This window comes from Bidens hawaiensis, unplaced genomic scaffold (genome assembly GCF_021521415.1).
Source record: "Bidens hawaiensis isolate Kalapana, Puna unplaced genomic scaffold, B.hawaiensis_p1.1 tig00039694_1, whole genome shotgun sequence".
Taxonomy (NCBI): domain Eukaryota; kingdom Viridiplantae; phylum Streptophyta; class Magnoliopsida; order Asterales; family Asteraceae; genus Bidens; species Bidens hawaiensis.
In genome coordinates, this window is record NW_027497000.1 from 22,201 (window position 1) to 41,578 (window position 19,378).

The 19,378-nt window shown below is 38.0% G+C and overlaps 2 protein-coding genes across 2 annotated transcripts; both read right to left on the bottom strand.

Moving 5' to 3' along the window:
- Positions 1 to 105: 105 nt before the first annotated feature.
- LOC143591482 (uncharacterized) lies at positions 106 to 1,667 on the bottom strand. The gene has a single exon (XM_077071673.1). The coding sequence runs from the start codon at positions 1,570 to 1,572 to the stop codon at positions 211 to 213; it is 1,362 nt and encodes a 453-aa protein (XP_076927788.1). The 5' UTR covers positions 1,573 to 1,667; the 3' UTR covers positions 106 to 210.
- A 12,655-nt stretch (positions 1,668 to 14,322) lies between these two features.
- LOC143591476 (leucine-rich repeat receptor-like protein kinase PXC2) lies at positions 14,323 to 19,161 on the bottom strand. The gene is made up of 2 exons (XM_077071670.1): positions 17,284 to 19,161; positions 14,323 to 16,056 (listed from the first exon to the last, which is right to left on the bottom strand). Exons 1-2 carry the CDS (start codon positions 18,768 to 18,770, stop codon positions 14,607 to 14,609), a joined length of 2,937 nt encoding a protein of 978 aa, XP_076927785.1. The 5' UTR covers positions 18,771 to 19,161; the 3' UTR covers positions 14,323 to 14,606.
- Positions 19,162 to 19,378: the final 217 nt, after the last annotated feature.

Genomic DNA, 19,378 nt, shown 5'->3' on the forward strand with positions numbered 1-19,378 from the left:
AAAACCCTTATCACTAAGATACTTGGAGCGCGGTCTAGTTACAACATTTATACGCATTCAAAACACCCCTTACTAGTTCTATGAACACTTTTATCCGCTTGAGCTCAAAATAATCCGTAAAGCACCTTGTATTACAAAAAAACTATCTCATACTACATCTGAAATTAACAAGGGTCGAACTTTTTAAGTGACAGATCATACGACAACTCATCAACTAGGCTTCTTAAGCGGGATCACTCCATTTTCTAACGCAACACAATACACGCAAGTGGCATGCGTAACCATCCCTCGTCGATTCAACTCACTAATCAAAACATCAAAGGTAACTCCCTCAAACATTTCACTTTCACCTCTACACACCAAAACCAAAATCCACATTGCTTGTTCAATCTTCCCCTCAGCACAAAGCCCTCTAACCACAATGTCCAAAGTAAATGTCCGTGGAACCAAACCCATCTTCATCATCTCACACAAATTCACAAAAGCCTTGTCCACTTCATTCCCGTTACAAAACGCCTCAATCATGAGCTCATACCCACATGGGTCAAACCCACAACCTTGTTTAGACATTTCATCGAACACCTGGTACGCAACTTTCAACAACTCCTTTTCCTTTCTCGATTTCCTACACACCCCTCTTAACAAAGTATTCATCATCCTCTCGTCAACCTCGAGTCCCAAATCCAACATCTGGTTATAAACCTTAACACCCGCCCGAACCTCACCCCATTGCAACAACCCGTGTAACAACGTGCTATAACTAACGCAATCCGGCCTGCAACCCCTCTCCTTCATTTTCTCCAACAAACCGAACCCCTCCAACGGCCTTCCTTCCTTAAAATACCCGTTAAAAACCGTGTTATAAGTCACTATACTCGGAACCAACCCGATACCAATCGCTTCATCAAGCAACTCCAACGTCTCGTCCGACCTCCCGACTTTACAAAACCCGTCCATAACCGCAGTAAAACTATAAACATCAGGCTTCAATTCACCATCTTTCAAAATCTTTAACAACAACTCATTAGCCTCTTCAACTCTACCCACATAACACAACCCTTTGAGCAAACAATTATACGTGTTAATATTCGGCGAGCATTCTCTCTGACGCATTTCATCGAACACCTTGAGTGCATGTGTTAACTTACCCTTTTTACAAAAACAATTGATCACTTGGGTGAACGTTTTAACATTAGGTGAACCAAACCCATTATTAATAAAATGTTGTAAGACCTTATTAGCTTCAATTGGGTCATTTCGTTTGCAGTGACAGTTGATGAGAATAGAATAGGTTAAGTCATTTGGGGATAAGTTGTAATTTGGCAAATTGGAGTAGAATTTGAAGGCGAGATCAGTTTCGTTAGCTGAAACCATGGTCATGAAGAGGTGATTGAACTCTGTTAGGGTTTGGATTTTATTACCGTGTTTGATTTTACCGGCGAGTTTTTGGGCGATTTGGGTTTTGGGTGGTGGGTGATGGGTGGGTTTTGGATAATGTTTTGGTGGGTTTGCAGGGGTGAAGAAGGATGGAGGTTGCAGGTGTAGTGGAGGTCTTACTGCCGGAGAATTCATGGTGGTCGGAGTAAGGTGGACTGAGGGTTGAAGATATGTTTTAAGGGAAACTGATACATGTTTTGATTTGAACAAGAAAACATTAAAACGAGTATCGGTACGGTACCGGTTCTGATAATGTTGATATCGGATTATCGGTATTGGTGTTGTCTAAACGCTACTGGTTCTTTACGGCACATGGTTCTTTACGGCACATTAGGGATGAGCAAATGATACTAATAACGGTATTTAGCGAATGTTAGTCTATGGTGCCGGCATCGAACAGAGTATTTTCGGTACCGATATCAAGTTTTTGGGAAATTGAGATTGGAATTTTCAGGATCGGTATTCGATATCTAGCTCATCCTACGGTACATGCACTTGTTATAGCGTACGACACAAAAGGTTATAGAACTTACATCAGGACATAGAAAAAAATAAATATGTTGTGACAATTAAAATATTTTAAAGGTGCTATAATTGTATGATTTTAAATATTGAAAAGGTTTATAGTTTTTCACAATGTTCTATAAAAGATTATGTAAGTAATTGTTTTAAACTATAACTAAAATGATGACTCTTGTTTTGCTAGAATTCCGTGTATCTAACTTGTGCACAATCGTGTATGAAGATTATGTAACTAATTGTTAACTATAACTAAAATGATGACTCTTGTTTTGCTAGAATTCCGTGTATCTAACTTGTACACAATAGTGTATGATTAAGTGGTATAAAAGCATAACTTAATAACGTCTTACAATCTCAAATAATAATGTAGAAATACTATCCTAGTTGAACCAAAACCCAATACATTAGACGATTAGACCTATAAGGGTTAAGTTCGTATCCCTCTGAATAGAGGACTCTCGAAGAATAGGGGGATCGAAGGAGGTTTCCATTTAACAAAACTCGGATTGAATAGCTCATCCTTATATAAAAAATTGACTCAATGTTTCTTCAATTACGTATTGTGTAAAGAGCAAAGTCTCATTATGAGGCTAAGGGTTTCAACGAGTAGTTGACCTTGACAAGCATTATATAACATACAAGAGAGGTCATGGTCAATGATAGAATTGAGTTCGGATTTTCTCAACCTATATATGCGTGTAAGGATTTTCTCTTGAGTTGTTTCTCAGTGTTGGCCTTTCTTGTCTAGGAACTATATGGTTGTATCATTTAGCTTTATGTCGATATTGTGTGCATATACGTTTATCGTTTTCAAGAAACTATTTTTTTTTTCCAAAGGATGTGTAACGATAGCTAGAACTGAATAAATTGGCAATAAAGCCTTTTGGCCAAGTTATCAAACAATTTGAGATTAGTTGAGAGTGTGGTGTTATAAAATGTTAAGACGATTTAGTATTATCTGAAATGAGAAACGATTTAATTTATGAACTATTGATAAAAAAAAGTGTACTATTTTGTTTGGTAGCTGTTATTAAATGAAAAACGGAAAAGTGGATTTTAATTATTTCAACTTAATGTCATTGGCGATAATAACCCCAACTAAGAATATTCATGTTGGTGATCTCAAATTTAAAAAAAAAATCTACTCTCATTAGACATTCGTTAAAAATAACTTAATAATGTTAACCTTTTTTTTTTTGAATTTCAACTGACGTTTTAGTGTTTTTGGTTAGAAGGAGAATACCAGTCGATTGATGTAAACTTTCTCGAAATGGTGCTCTAAATGACGACACAGTACTTAGTGTTAACTTTCAATTGGCAAAAATCAAGCCGTTTGGATCACCGTTTCTATATGAGTTTTACATCATTCGACTCGTATCCTTTTTCCGATCAAAAGCCCTAAAACTTTAGTTTCAAATTTGGAAAAAACTTAATGCCGTTAATTTTTTTAACGTAGGCCCAATGAGAGTAGATTTTCTAAAATTTGGGACCACCTGCCGGTATATTTTCAATTTGGATTATTATCAGTGAATAACATTAAGCTGGTATTATAAAAATCCAATTGGTAAATGGAAAACTAAATGAAATGATTAATGTTGTATGGGGTACAAACTCTAAAAATAGATTACTTGTAGGTAGAGCCATTGATTGTTAGTGAGGACATAAAGGCATTTCAAGCAACATTGAATAATAACCATCATTATAATCTTAAGAATTCCAAGTAGTGATTATGATGTTTGAACAAATGTTTTCATTAGAAGTAAACATAAAGAATTGCCCTTTCCAACATAAACATAATAAGAATCAATTTTCTAACTAAATGATAATTTTAAGTTTCATTATTTATAAATTATTAGAGTTGTATAAGTTTATCAATACTTTTGACAAATAGACACATATATGTAATGTCTAATTCCTCTATTAAGTGTTTTCAATGTATGAAATGTATTCTATTACCAACATGCAACACATGTATTTTGATATACATATTGATGTTTTAAATAAAATATAACTAATTATGAGGTTTGGGATCTGATTTTACTCTCATAGGCTTGGTTCACACATTGAAATGCTTGAAATTATCACGATTACCAGACTCACAAGTCACAAGGGCGTTAACATGGGAGGCTCCAAAAGCAAAAATCAACTTTAATGCCACTAAACATCAAAATGAGAGGTTAAAGAAGGATGTTAGCCCTTTGGGCGGTGTCCCCTTGGCGCCCACTCACCAAAAAAGTGGGTAGGGTCCACTTCTCTCCATTGATCACATGCAAACAAGCATATATTTATTGTTTTTTTATTAAATACTAGTTAAGTTATAATGTGTTTGTTAAATATAAGTTACTTAAAACCAAATGTCTACATTACAAGAAGTTATACTAAAAATTAGAAAACTAATATGAACACACCTATACTTTAGTGTTAGAATAAATAAACATATTTATCATGTGAAATGGTCTTGTGCATGTTTTATTCATTAGGCCCCTTTCCATTTAAAGCTTCCAATACCATTTGATCGTACCAATGACTTCAAATTCAAGCAACAATTATTACACCAATTAAAATACTACCCAAATTTAAGAGTACTATTGTTAATTAACACGTCATATAATTCTAAATAAAACTTTAAGCTACTCCACGCCACCTTATAACATCCTCAACCTATATTCCATCCTCATCCTTAAAATATATGGAACTCATATAAAAACACTAGTCTATCTCATATAGCAGGGGTGTATTTTTAACCGTACCTGAATAACAAACCCGAACCGAAGCGACTCAAGACCAGAATAAACCGACCCGAAACCGATTAAACTTCTTACCCGTATTTGGGTTGAAATACCCAAATTTGGATCGACTCGAATAACCCAAAGTATAATACATCGATGCATGTATCCCTAATTTTTATATGGTAGTTTAGCGGTGAAGTAACAATGTGACATTATATATTTTTGTTCGGTTGTTCTCAAAACTCCAATTAATATTAGATCTACCACATTTGATCTCAATTATTAATTACCATAAAGAATGTTGAGAATGTACCTTCAGTTCAAAAACTAAAATAGTATAGTATTTAAACAAATATGTATTGAAAGTTTTTTCAATCTACACAATGACTGATCCACATGCTACAACACTCCATCCCGTCTAATGCATTCTTGTATGATAATTTTCATGTTTTGCTAAATAATATATGTTATTGTTGAATATGGTTGTACATTATGGTTTTATAACAGCTTGGAATATGTTTTTTTTTAATTTATGATATTGTTAAAGGTGGATAATTTTTTTAATTTGTTAAACCCGACCCGAATTTACTCGACCCGTTTAACCTGAAACCCGAACAAACAGAACTTATTTGAGTCGTTTCTTGGGTCAATTTGTTTTAAGCTCAAACCCGAACAACCCGACCTGAACAACCAGAAACCTGAATAAATAACCCGAAGAACACCTCTACCATATAGGAAACCACTATTCACTCTTTATATTTATTCCTCATATTTTTCTTTTTATGAATGATAGTGTGACTGAGTAGTGAGTATGGAAATATAAAAAAAAATAGAGAAAAATATTACATCTGAATAGAGATATATATGAAAAATCTGATGTGAGGCCTTTTAAAATGTGAACAAATTTTTAATTGAAAGTTCATTTTACTTATATTTAACGATAGGGATGAAGATACAAATGTGAATGCTCTTGGCGACGGGATCGTAACATGAAAATATCCAAAAACTAGCGGAATGCATATCATGGTCAGATAGTATTATCCAAATTCCAAAGTAACTAAGTTATAAGTGTACACTATTTATCTCGCTATTATCCAAGTAACTCAATTGTACACTATTTATCTCACTTATCTCAACAATTATTATTTTTAACCATGTATACTGTTTCACATTTGATTTATATTTTTATTATGCTGATTTGCATTGCTCAAATATGTATACCATGACTATATATATAAAAATTAGTGTATAGGTAAATAGTATATCATTTTTTTTAAGTAAAAGATTTTTTTTTTCTGATCTTGATTTTTTATATAGAAACAAAGATATTACATCAACATAGCAGGTAGGCGGGCAACAAGCTGCGCCGCCACCCCTTTCTGAATTGCAAACCCTAACCTGCTAAAGACATACCACTGCCCCTTTGGAGTCGACACATTGCTATGCACAACCCGTTGGACCCTGGTTAGGAAACGGATAGCTTCCAGTGCCAAGGAGCCAAAGGTATCAAAAGCCAGATGGACAAAAACATGTTGGTTCTCTTCGCAGGCTTTAGCATGTTTTTCCACCTTCTTTGTTTCAGCCCTTTCCATTGCTTGCCCAGCTACAAACCCATTATCCCTCAAACCAGCTAAAGGAGATACCCCTGTGAGATCAACACAAGCGTGTTTTCCCCCGGCCCAACCAAAGACGAGCAAATCTGCCGGTTGTAGAGTAGATCTCCCTTCCGTGGGTCTATAAAGAAGTTTACGGGGGCTTCCTTTTTAGCTGATATCCCAGTCCGCCTTAAGATGTCCCAAAGAACGTCCCGCACCCAATCATGTCGGTATTTGAACCTAGGAATCTCCTTGCAATGAAACGCATGCTCTCCGAATTTATCCAGGCAAGCCTTACGGCAGATCGGACATGTTTCGTCTTCTGGGTACATTGGGACCATCAAACGGTACTTAAGAATGGCCCTATACTCGAGCGCAGACATGCTTTGGCCCAAGCCATCAATCATGTGACACTCGTCAATTTCAGGTTAACTCCGTTAATCCAAACTCCGTCAATTCAAACTTAAGATCACTTGATCTATAACGCACATCTCATTACATTTAAACTAGGGTTTTAAATGACGCTTGACAATCACTACACATGTAGTCCTTCGGGATTGCACCGAAACGCAAACGAGTTGACGCAAACCATTGGTGAATAAACGACAAACATTAAAACAATAACTATTTGATAATTATGTGTTAGGCTTATATGTTATTTGATAATATTGTGTAGAACATTAACTCAAGATGCGAAAAGCTACTTTATGCTAGAAAAGTAATAACTAAAAGTTGAGGGGCCATTGTGTAACATATTATTATTTAATAATAACAAAAACCCTAACCTCCTATCTCCCTCTCAAACCCGATCGGCCCCCCTCCTCTTCTCCCTTGGCTGCCGTCACACTACACACACATACACACAAGGATTTTTCAAGTTTGGTTGAAGAATTAAGGTGCTAGGAAGGTATTAACAACTACTCTATGCATTCTTTGTGTTTAATTTTGATATTGAATGGGTTAATCAAAACCCTAGACTCTTGAAAGTGATGATTAAGATGAGTTAGGGTTTGATCATATACTTGATGATGATTTGCTAATGAAATTGATAACTAATTGTGTTATTGTTGTTGTTAATCATAGTTCTTTGATTTTAAACTTTCAAGAAAAACCCTAACTAGGTGTGAATGTGAGATTGATATGCATGGTTGGTAAATATTGTGTCTAGAGTGTTATATGCATGGATTATGGTTCATAGATTATTGTTATGTTGAGTTTTGATGTAAACTGGTACTGGACAGATTGTTAAGTTTATGTTTAGACGACTGTAACTGAATGTTAATTTGATAATTGGTCGAAATTATTAACACTACAGTGTACTAGGTTGAGTCTAGTTTCTATAAAGTCCAAGTTTGTAATTTTTGGACGCGTAGAAGTTAACTTTTATTATTTTACAAAACTGAAGTGCGAGTCTGAATTGTGAGGTCTGCTGTTAGGCTGTTTTGTAATTATCATATCTCATAAACTACAAGACCAAATGGGTTGGTTCCACTTCTGGAAGTTAACATGTTGAGTTAAGAACCTAACCCAATTGGTCTTGCATTAATTGAATTTTTCATTTAACGGGAATAACAAATAAAATTCTGTTGCGCATGATTTTGACTGCTGTGAGTTTACTGTAATGTTTTGGTCTTTGTGAGAAAACTATGTGGAATAAAAATACAATAAAAATAGTTCTGGAAACCTAACTCATGTGTGCTTTTGTGACGATTTTTAGTGAATTAATTGATATGTTATGATGTGTTGAATAGAGAAATCTTTCAAGTAGAAATCTGTCTTGATAAAACTAGCTGCTGAACTATGTGAAAATACATAAAACGTACTTGTTGTTAGATAATTGCCATGTTTTTGACTAAATTACCCTTGTGAGGAATAATTGCTAGTAATGTACAATATTAATACTTGACACGTAAGTAGTTGTTCACACATGTAACGTATCACCAATGTGTTTGTTGAGTCACGCACAATTCACAAACGAAACACGAAACGTATCTTATGCATAGGTATTATGTGCCGAGTCTAGAGACTCAATAATAGTTCCAACACTTAGAAAATCTCATTCTTGTTTTAGAACGCTAGTGAGGATTTTCTGTGACGCGCATCTCTTGGTTGACTTGTTTTTGAATTCTTCGCAAACAATGAGTTTCACGTTCCCCTTTTTCTCTTTTAAACGCTTTACACTTGGGGGAGATAACATACTCCAAAACGCTTTAGATTTTGTTATTAGTTATATATCACTTGTAAAGGCTAAGTGGCAAACGAACCAACTAAATTCCTTCATAACATCGAACCGTTTAGTATTTGTATAATAGCGAGTCATTGTTGAGTAGTACTACTGGGTTTGGCAAACCCCACCCAACGCTAAACTCGACTGGAGGTCGAGTGGGTGTAATCTTAGCTAACACATTTTCCATGGTCGTGGTAAACATGGTGGCAAGGCAATTGATAAACAGTCAGCTTCGGTGTCGAACACTTAGTAATACTTGTTTTATAGGCTAGCTACCTATGGATATATAATTGATTTAACATTATCTGGTAACGCAAACGCAAAACGTAAACGCAAACGCAAACGCTTTATTTATATAAACTTGTGAACTCACCAACCCCGTGTTGACACTTTTAGTATGTTATTCTCAGGTAGCCGATGCGGGTGCGCAGTATAGGAACATGCATTACATTGAAATCTATCGTTTTTGCAAACTTATTTTTAAACTGTTATTAATTGGGTTTTAAGTCGTCCTGCGTGACGCAACACTTGGTTTATGATTTTACGCTTCCGCACTTATTTACACTTAAATGTTTCGTGGTTTGAAAACTCTACTTATGGTTTGATTATAACTAATGATTCCGATCCTGTTAGTTCACACCCTCTGACGGTAAAACTCCGTTAGTGGATTTTGAGGGTGTAACAAATCGGGATAACGGTCAGAAAATCTTGGGCATGAGGACCTTGTAAGCATTTAATAACTGCCTTCTGTCGGGGGGACAATCCAAAAACTTCTCCCAGGCGCTGAGCGATTTTGCCAAAAAGGGCATTCGCCCAAGTTTTTTGAGGCTTTGGTGGGGCGGTGTCCTTATTAGAGAAACCGCAAATGTCAAAGTCTGGGAGAGCGCCATTTAGGCGTTCCAGGGCCTGCACGTAGTCTGAGTCCAGGTCGACAACTCCGCTATTCCTTAAGATGTGATTCTGTAACTTCCAAGACTGAGCCCTCGACGCTACAAAAGCGTAAACCCCAACATCATGAGCCGAAAGAAGGCCTAAACCCCCAAGCGCATCGGTAAAGATGCAAGTCGCCACTGAAGATCACCAAAGAATGGGCCTCCACATACAACTATGTCTTCGATGGCTTCTCGAAGCCCCTTATCAAAACATGATACCGCATCATCCATCATATGGGGGTGGCATGTTCGTAACCCAAAAAGCAACTTAGCAACCCCCATGCAAGACCTAAGAAAGAGGAGTTCGCTCTGGGGATCCCTAAGGCAAGGTAAGAGTTTCATAAGATCAACCGCACGAGATGCTCTCCGCCTTGCCAACTCCTTAATAAAGTAGGGATCTCGACTAACAGCCCCTCCAAGGAGCTTAACCCCTCTCTCTGGTCTACTAATCCCACAAGGAAAAAAAGCCCATCTTTAACTTTCACTCCATTACACGTTGGCCAAAAAACCTCGGTTTTCTTAATATTAAGGTGAAGCCCCAATGATGGCCCTTCCAAGCTGATAATGTGTAGGGCTTTGGAGACTTCGTTGGCACCACCAATGATAGTCCCATCATCCAAGTACCAAGCATGAAATGAGAGGTTACAGTCATTTTATACCCGGAGAACAAGAGGGTGTAAGGCTAAGGCAAAGAGGAAGGGCCCAAGGGGGTCTCCCTGCTGAACCCCAGCAGTAGCCCCTATACAGTCATCACCAACGTACAACCTAGCCGGCTGGGCATAAAGGAACTGGACCCATAGATAGATAGACGGGCAATGATGATGAACCTCCCGGAGAATGTTTGTGCGGTCGACCATATTGAAGGCGTTGGACAAGTCCACGGTAAGCATAGCTAAAGAACCGTCCGCGTGAAAGGAGTTAAGAAACCGGTTCGTGCTGTGAAGCACCGCCTCTGCCCCATCAGGGGACCCCAAACTGAAAGTCCCCTAAATACTAAGTCATTTCCTTCCCAACCATCTTCATTGCCACTTTAGAAACCAACCTACGCCAGATAGCCCCCACAGCAATGGGCCGAATTCCATTATCCGGCTTTAATAAAGGGGTAAGGGGGTTGAAGCAATAAACTCAGCGAGCACCTTGGGGCACAGACCCCCTAGCCATAAGTTGACGACTTCAGTGATGGCTGAGAGCAGACCCATGGAAGTCACTGATCCCTCACCGCTAAGAGCGTCCAACAAGTGTTGCGTCCGCATCCCGTCTCTCCCGCATGAGGTCCCTTTAGGAAATGATCGGATACATCTAAGCACACAGTCCCCATCCACGGAGAGAGTAGGCAGGGTGACAGAACTAGAAGGCAAGGACGGAGGCGGCACCACTGGGTGTTTATCAATGAGGGCTTTCATGGTTGAATATCCGAGAGGGGCAACCCCACTTGAGCATAATATCTTGACTGCAGCTGTGAAATGACCATCCCTGACTTTCCTAATACATTGTTTAATATTGAGGCTTTTTTCAGAACCCTCCTCCCCTCCCACCTCTCTTTTAGAAAAAGTGTTTCCCCCACCTTATCAAAGAGAGAAAGAACCATGTCAGCAAAACCAGATCCATCTTTTCACACCGCAAGTGCTTGCTGAATGCTACTAAATTGCAAAGACTTTCGATTCCCTGACCTGCGTTCCTGCCTAGTGGAAGGTTTCACCACCCTTAAAGTACAACGCGGCAACAATAGTAATTTGACCCAATTCTCAATCGAGCCTGGTGAATCCACTACCCTGCGTAAAGCACATGCCAAAGTCTGAGCAAACGCCAAACGAAAACTTGGGGGGATGCTCTTAACCGTTTGAATGGGAAGGGAGAAAACCCGTTCCAAAATGGATACATCACCAACCACTCCTACAGATGGACATGGGTCCCTATCCACAGGCACACGATTAGGTTCTGGATCCCAACGATGAATTCTCCAACATCTCCAGAATCCACAGAAAAAGAATAGACACCATCAACATGCTTGCACCCCCTGCTAAGGGCATTCAACGTCATGCACCTCCCACATAACCATTTATCCCCCGCCCAAAGGGCTTCCCCAACATCTATAAAAAGGTCCAAATCCTTGGAGATAGCATCTTTTAAAAGGTTCTTCCAAGTATCCGTTTTGAAATGAGTACTTTGCATGTGCTCAAGTAGGCGGAAAAACCCCGAGGACACAGGTTTACCATCCTTACACTCGTGGAAATGCTTAAAGGGGCATGGCCTTAAACCGTAAGTGGAGCTAGAACCAAGCCCTCCTGTATTAACATTTCGAAATCTTTTTATGGTAGCCATGTACACACGAGAACAGAAAACAAACAAATCACAAAAGACAACGGACCCCTAAAGACCCCGACTCGAGATGAGTTAGAGCAAGAATCAAAGACCAAACCCTTCACACTCGAAGGAGATGAGCAACAACGGGTTGCTCACCCCCCATCTAGCACCCCACAACAACCGATAAGGCATAAGAGGAGGAATGTATAACTCCAAAATAAAGCAAATTGGGTAGAATTCCAACTCAAAATACCCCCTTAAGCACCCAAATGCAAGTAAACAACCTTTAACTTATCCGAACCTAAGTCGTAATTTCGTCGAACACCTGGCGTGCAATACGTATTAACCACCAAAATAGATAATCTGAATAGAAACCAAAGAATCTAGTGGCTGATGTTGAGATGTTTGAGGATGAATCAGTAATCGATTCGAGGATATGATAGCAGTGAATTTGCACAGCAGTGAGTTTGTTGAATTAGGTTTGAATGAAAGAGTGTTTACCGGTTAGAGAGAGCAAAGGCGATTTGGTTGTTTCGCCGATTAACCTGTAAACGGCTCCGATAGAGAAGGTGTGGACTTGTGCGAGAAGATGGAAGGTTCGTGATTGGCAGGGCTATAAACTACTCACCAAGGCCCGGGTGGATGGAAGTAAAAGATAATTGTAAATATCAAATGTTTGAAAAAAAAAATAGAAAATGTTGGTTAATACGCATTGCACGTTGTTATTACATATGTTTATGTACTTAGTTGCTTTCTTACGTATAGAAAAAGTAAAGTAATTTTCTTAACGACGACTCACACACTTATCTAGTTCCTACTCCTAAACAACTACAAGAAAACAATGTACACCAATGTTAGGATTTAAATCACAGTCTTCTCCCAAAGATAAGAATCATATAACTCCCTCAAAGATGGCAAGAAAAGTAAATATATTAACAAAAATATATAAGTAAAAGTAAAATTGTTTATAAACATTTATTATAATAAAAAATAGTTACTCAAAAGACGCAATGAGGGATGTAAGAAAGATGTGAGTATGCATTTAAAGTTCTCTAATTGCGATGTGCAATGACAAAAGATATCCCTCACTTCCAACAAATTAAGGTTAGAGTTGCTTGTGTTCAAATTCAAAATACATTCATCCACTATCAAAATTATGGGACCAATATTAAAGTTAAGTGGTTAAATTTCATATAAAATTAGATTTTTTTAAAGCAATTTTTTTTTTCATATAAAATCTACCTAACATTGTAATTGCAAGGATTTTAACCAATCAACTTATTTTTCAAAGGCAAACATCATACTACTTGACCACGTGGTCATGCATGGGTATCAAAACAGTATGTCCGTTGTAAGTTATTAATTTATGGTTTGAAATATTTTGTTATATTTAACTTGTGTTTTTTGCAAAACTTTTCAAAAACATGTATTAGTATGTACTTGGAACCTGAATATTAGAGGGCATGATTATATTCTCTTCCCAAACCAAGAAAATATAATAAAAATATAACGATATATTTTTTTGATTATTATCTCTCATTTTGTGACAAACCTACTCTCAAAAAATCTATAATATATATAAATGAAAACATAAAAATCCTATGTGTCGTGATGTGGTAGCTCCCCCCTTTTATGGAGTCACCAGATTTGTTTGATTTATAAATGGAGGCTTCTCATGCATTTGACCCGAATTAATGGGTATGGGTCTTACCAAACCCAGATATTCCTTAAACGGGTTATAACATTTCATTAAATTAAAAATTATTCTCATCAAATTATTGATGTAAAAATCCTATAAAATAGGATATACTAAAAATTAATATCTTATTTATTTTAAAAAAGATATACATATATTATTTAAATTAAAAAACCAATTTTATAGTAAAAAAATAAACGGGTCTTAGGTATCATCAAACCATAAGTATATTATTAACTTTCATAAATATTATTTATAATTAAAAACCAATTTTATAGTAAAAAAAATAAACGGATCTTGAGTCTCATCAAAACCATATAGCTTTTAAACCGGGTTATAACATCTTATTTATTTGTGAAACAATTTATCAAACCATAAGTATATTATTAACTTTCATATAATAAAAATATATAAATTCAAAAAATAAATAAATATTCGAACAAACAATATAAAACAGCCCCGTAATACGAGGGATAAAAACTAGTATCACTTATATATAAATAAAATACATGAAATTATGACATTACCTTGATCTTATATGTGTGTGTATTTTATTGCTTGGTATTTCCATATTAGTAAGTGATTTAGAAAATTGATAAACATAATATTTTCTTAGAATTTCACCGTATATATCTTCCCTTTTTGTTCTCTACTTCTTTATCCTTTAACCAGGTCCCAGTAGTGAGTCAATAAAGAATATAAGTGAGTCAATAAAGAAGAGAGTATAGCAAAAGACGATTTTGCCCTTGTGATTTTTAAACAAAAAAGAATAAAAAAACGGATAGTATTAATAAAAGACGAATTAGCCCTTTAAGTTTGTAACCTAGAACAAATATCCAAAAAAGGAGTTAAATGGGAACAATTATAACCCGACCAAAAGATTTTCTTTTTTCACCAATACAAATCACATAAAACATTAATTTAGAACCAAAAAAACAACCTTAAACAACACAAGTATGATCCTAACCTATATCAAACAAAATCTACCACCTTGCCTTCAAAGCACAAAGGCAAAATGCTCTCACCAAAGACCCCATGTCATGTGTACCCTTTTAAGATCATATACAACATCATACCGCGCATTGCAGTGTTGTACTCTCCGCGTTAACAATCAAACCCGAGATGGATCATCTTTGCCAGCAGCATTTTACCAATTTACCCTTCTCATTCTATCTCCTCTTGACCTTCAGAAGGACACTGAATCAACTCCAAAATCTTCACCACTTCTTCCATGTCGGGTCGGTTTGACGGGACCTGCGATGCACAAACCAACCCGAGCTTGATTACCGAAATAGCCTCCTTAGTCGAGAATTCACCTTTCAACTTTCTATCAATACATTCATCGGCCCGACCGTTATCCAACGCTCCCCGAACCATATCGCACAAAATTACCACGTCGTCTTCCATATACTCCACCGGTTTCTTCCCCGTAACGACCTCGAGCACCAATATCCCGAACCCGTAAACGTCACACTTTTCGGTTATTTTAACCGTTTGGCACGCGAACTCAGGCGCCATGTACCCGAGAGCACTCTGAATCTTCCCGCTTAGCACGTGTCGGTCTAACGATGGTAGAAGTCCCGCCAACCCGTAGTCTCCGACTTTCGCTTCACCCGAGCAATCGATTAAAACATTTGTCGATTTAATATTATAATGAATGACCTTCATTTGATGCAAATGAGCCAAACCCTTCGCGGTCCCTAGTATGATCTCGAACCGTTCTCTCCACGAGAGGGTATTTTCATCATTTCCTTCGTGCAAATGCTTATACAAGCTCCCACTCGACACATACTCGTTAATCAACAATTGTAACGTAGGAGTCCAATAATACCCTTCAAGCAACACGAGATTCGCGTGTCGAATCGTCCCGAGTTTCTTAACTTCCCGATCGAAATCCTCTTGGCATTTTGACATGCTCGAGACGTTTAACTTTTTTATCGCAACCGACCGCCCATTCCTGAGAGCAGTCCAGTACACCACCCCAAACCCACCCCGCCCAAGCTCGCATTCCTTATTAAGCAACGCATTGGTCCCAGACACAAACTCGGCATCACCAGTAAACATAACAAGTTTTCCATAATCCGAGCTCGGTGAGCGTGTGTGACTGAACTCATCTCCACCGGAAAACGTGAGCGCTACCGCAGCGGATCGGGACATCGAGTTCCTAACATGGAGGTTAAGAATTGTGACCACAATTACACCCAAAGCTATAAACACTGCAGCTGCAATAGCTATAATGGCAGATATGCTAAGAATGATTCTTTTGTGACTCATGTTTAATGCTGTTGACCCGTGGTTTGACCGAGACGGGTTCGGGTTCAGGACTATTGGCTTTGGGTGTGCGCCGGGGCACGATTGGTTGACTATTGACCCGCATAGAGACGGGTTATCGCAAACCGCAGAAAGTGGGATCGTGTTGAAGAAACCACCGAGCGGAAGCTCGCCTTCAAAGTTGTTATGCGAGACGTTAAATGTCACGAGGCTTGAGAGGTTTGTTAGTTCTTTTGGTAAAGTTCCCGAGAGGCGGTTGAATGATAAATCAACGTACTCGAGCTCGGTTAATTTCGCGATAGATATCGGGATAGTCCCCGTAATGTTGTTTTGAGACAATATCCTGCATGCGAAAATTTAAAAAATGAGTAAATTAAATTTCAGCTCGCTTTCAGATCAGAGGTTTACATGAAACCGAAGTAATCGAACTGTAGCAGGAATAACTGAGGTGACCGAACAGAAATAACCAAAGTATTACCAGAATTACGGACGAAAGCAAATAGAAATAACCGAACCTAATAAAAAACTGATGGTTTTGTTTTATTTTCTTTTTAGACCGACTTTTCGGTTCGGTTTGGTACAACTAAAAATTGAAAAAAACTGCAAGGAAAAATCAATAAAAATCCAACAGTTTGGTTTTATCTATAATATATATAAAGCATGAGTTAGGGACCTCTTAAATTTTAAGAGGTACCAAACTCGTTGCTTTATAAACAACACCTAATGCACCAAAATTTAAAAAACTAGGGGTAATTAAGTCTTTACTTACAAATCAACTTTCATTCTTTCAAAATATACTTACAATTTTGGTCCCTCAACTTCACTACCTTTTTTGTAAAGTTTAATAATAGTTACACATATGCCCTCTAATTCAAAACCAACTACCCCACGACTTTTTAACGGGCATAACTTCTTCACACGTTAATATTTTTTCAAAAAAATTACGTCATAAAAACGAGCATTTTATTCTCTTTAATTTGGGTATAATATTGTTATGGTTTTTAGTTTTAAAAATTTAGCATGTTACGCGCTTACCATTTAGAACCGGGTAACAAGTCAAGTCGGGCGAGTTCGGGTCATTTATAAAAGTACAATAGGGTCGGAATGAGTCGATACAAAAAAATGGTTATGGTTCGGGTTCGAGTAGAAATGGGCCAGATCAGAACGTTGTCGAGTCAGAACGGGTTTGGGGCCAAAATGAGTTCAGGTAATTTATTTCAAGTTACCGTATATTGGTTAAGCATGTTTTAATGTCGGCAACGTGCATTCCCGTCCGGTTACACGTGTTCAATCTTCGATTACACGCAACTGGCTTTGCACGAGTTACACGCCCAATTTTAGGCTATGTGCTCACAGTCATCAGGTGACGTATGTACCGACACAGACTATGCGTTAAATATTGAGTTGCGCGTGCACCCCGCTGCATTGCGCGGGCACCATGCTAGTATTTATAAAAATAACACTTTTTTTACCAAAAGATTCAACCCCAGATGGTAAAACTAAAACCGATCCCATTGTAAAAAACGAACAAAGCTAAACAGAATCATATCCAGTAATGATCAAGACTTACAGAGTGGTTAAACCCGAGCAATTTTGGATCTGGTCCGGGATCGAGCCAGTCAAGTAGTTACTCTCGAGCCATAATTCTTCCAACGAACCCGCACCACCGATCTCATTAGGAATGCCGCCATTTAGCCAATTATGGCTTAAATCAATCACACTCACACCTTTCAATCCACCCAAACTCCCCGGAAGCGAACCGATCAAACTGTTTCTCGACATGTTCAAAACCACCAACCGACTAAACTCACCAATCGACGACGGGATCGGACCCGACAACGAGTTCGAAGACAAATCCAAAACTTCAAGACTGTCAAAACCCGCACCAGTTTGACCAAAGTCAACATTCCCAGCAAGCTGATTACCCGAAAGAAACACGCCCTTTAACCTTAAACCAAAAACCCAACTCGGAACATCTCCTGTGAACAAGTTAAAACTAACATCTATAACCGAAAGGTTAACACATTTCGCTAACGAATCGGGTAAGCTGCCGGTGAACCGATTCAACGAAAGATTCAAACTTTTCAACGATTCAAGATCACCCAACGCGTTCGGAACCAAACCCGTGAAATTATTAACCGAAAGATCCAAATTTTCCAAACTTTTCAAACTTCTAACCCACTCGGGTACGTCACCCGCGAAGTAATTCCCCCTTAAATTAACCACATTGCACAAACTAAGCTTCTGTAAAGACTCAGGCAATGTACCCACCAAATAATTATTACTAAAATCAACAGATTTCAATAACAAACACTCACCAATTTTATCAGGCAACTCACCACTGAAATTATTACTGCTTAGATTAAAAACCCTTAAATCAAATAAAGTTCCAATCTTTTCATGTGGGATTTCACCATCAAGAAAGTTATTAGAAACATCAAGTGATCTTAACGAAGTTAACGACCAAATGTCACTGGGTAACCCACCTGACAACTGATTTGACGAAAAGTCAACGTTTTGCAAAGTCAAACATGACGAAATTGAACTGGGTATTTGACCGGTCAACTTATTATTCGCCAAATTAACGGATCTAATTGACCCGCATTGGACGAACAGTTGTTCGGGTATTGACCCGGAAAACCCGTTTTCACTCAAATTAACAAACTGGGTGTTTTTAATTACTTGAATTAAAATCGGGTTATTGATTTGGCCCGTGAAATTGTTTCTAGAGAGAGAAAGTGTTTGAAGATATTGCAACCTTAACAAACCCTTGCTGACGTGGCCGGAGAGTGAGAACCCCTCTAACCGGAGCTCCGTGACCCGGTTGGAATACGGGTCGCACATGACTCCGACCCAGTTACACGGGTTGTCGTCTTCTTCTTTCCATGTGGAGAGTTTACTGTACGGGTCTTGGACATCGGCTTTGAACACCATTAACCCCAAAACGTCGTCGTTTAACGCTATGTTTAGTGAGTTTGTGAGAACAGTTGGTGTATCCGGTGAGAGTAATAGCAGGATGGTGATGAGTATTTGAAACGGCGTCGTGTGGGTCCGCATTTTGTGGGGTTGGGTGGTGGGTTTGGTGTGGGAGTTTGTGGATCTATTTGTGCAGGCCAGGTGTTCGACGAAAAGCGTGAGTGAAGGTTGGGTGCTTCATTGGGAAAACGAAGAAGTGGGTTTTGATGGGTTTTGGATGAAGATGGTGAAATGGTGAAGGTTGTGGGTTTTGGCCGGAAAATGAGGTGGGAAATTGGAAAGAAGAAGTGTGAAAGTGAAGAGAATAATATAAGAGGTGTGTGGGAGTGTGCCGTCTTTAAGGCTGGTGTTGGTGTTGGTGATGATGGTTGCCGGAGAGAGAAGAAGAAGAAGAGAGAGTGGAGACATGTCTTTTTCTTTTTTACCTTTTTCTGTTTTTATTTCTTCTCATAGGGGTCTCCTTTATTTTTACTCTTCTTTACAAAAAAATTATTATGTTGTTTTTCTAATTAGTAGTCTGGTTCGGTTTGGATTAACGGTTTTTATCCTTAACCATAACCATAATCGCTAGATTCGGTTATGAGATTCTCTTAAGCATAACCATAACTGAACTTTGGTTTTGGTTATTTGGTTATGTTGCTCGGTTATAGTTTGGTTTCGGTTTTATGTGGTTAACTAACCAAGCAAAG

Bases quoted from the DNA above. Each gene is read 5' to 3' on its own strand.
- LOC143591482 (XM_077071673.1), bottom strand. From the start codon at position 1,572: ATGAATTCTCCGGCAGTAAGACCTCCACTACACCTGCAACCTCCATCC.
- LOC143591476 (XM_077071670.1), bottom strand. From the start codon at position 18,770: ATGCGGACCCACACGACGCCGTTTCAAATACTCATCACCATCCTGCTA. The intron at 16,057-17,283 runs GTAAGTCTTGAT...TTTCGCATGCAG, and splicing joins TGCTCGGGTTTAACCACTCT to GATATTGTCTCAAAACAACA.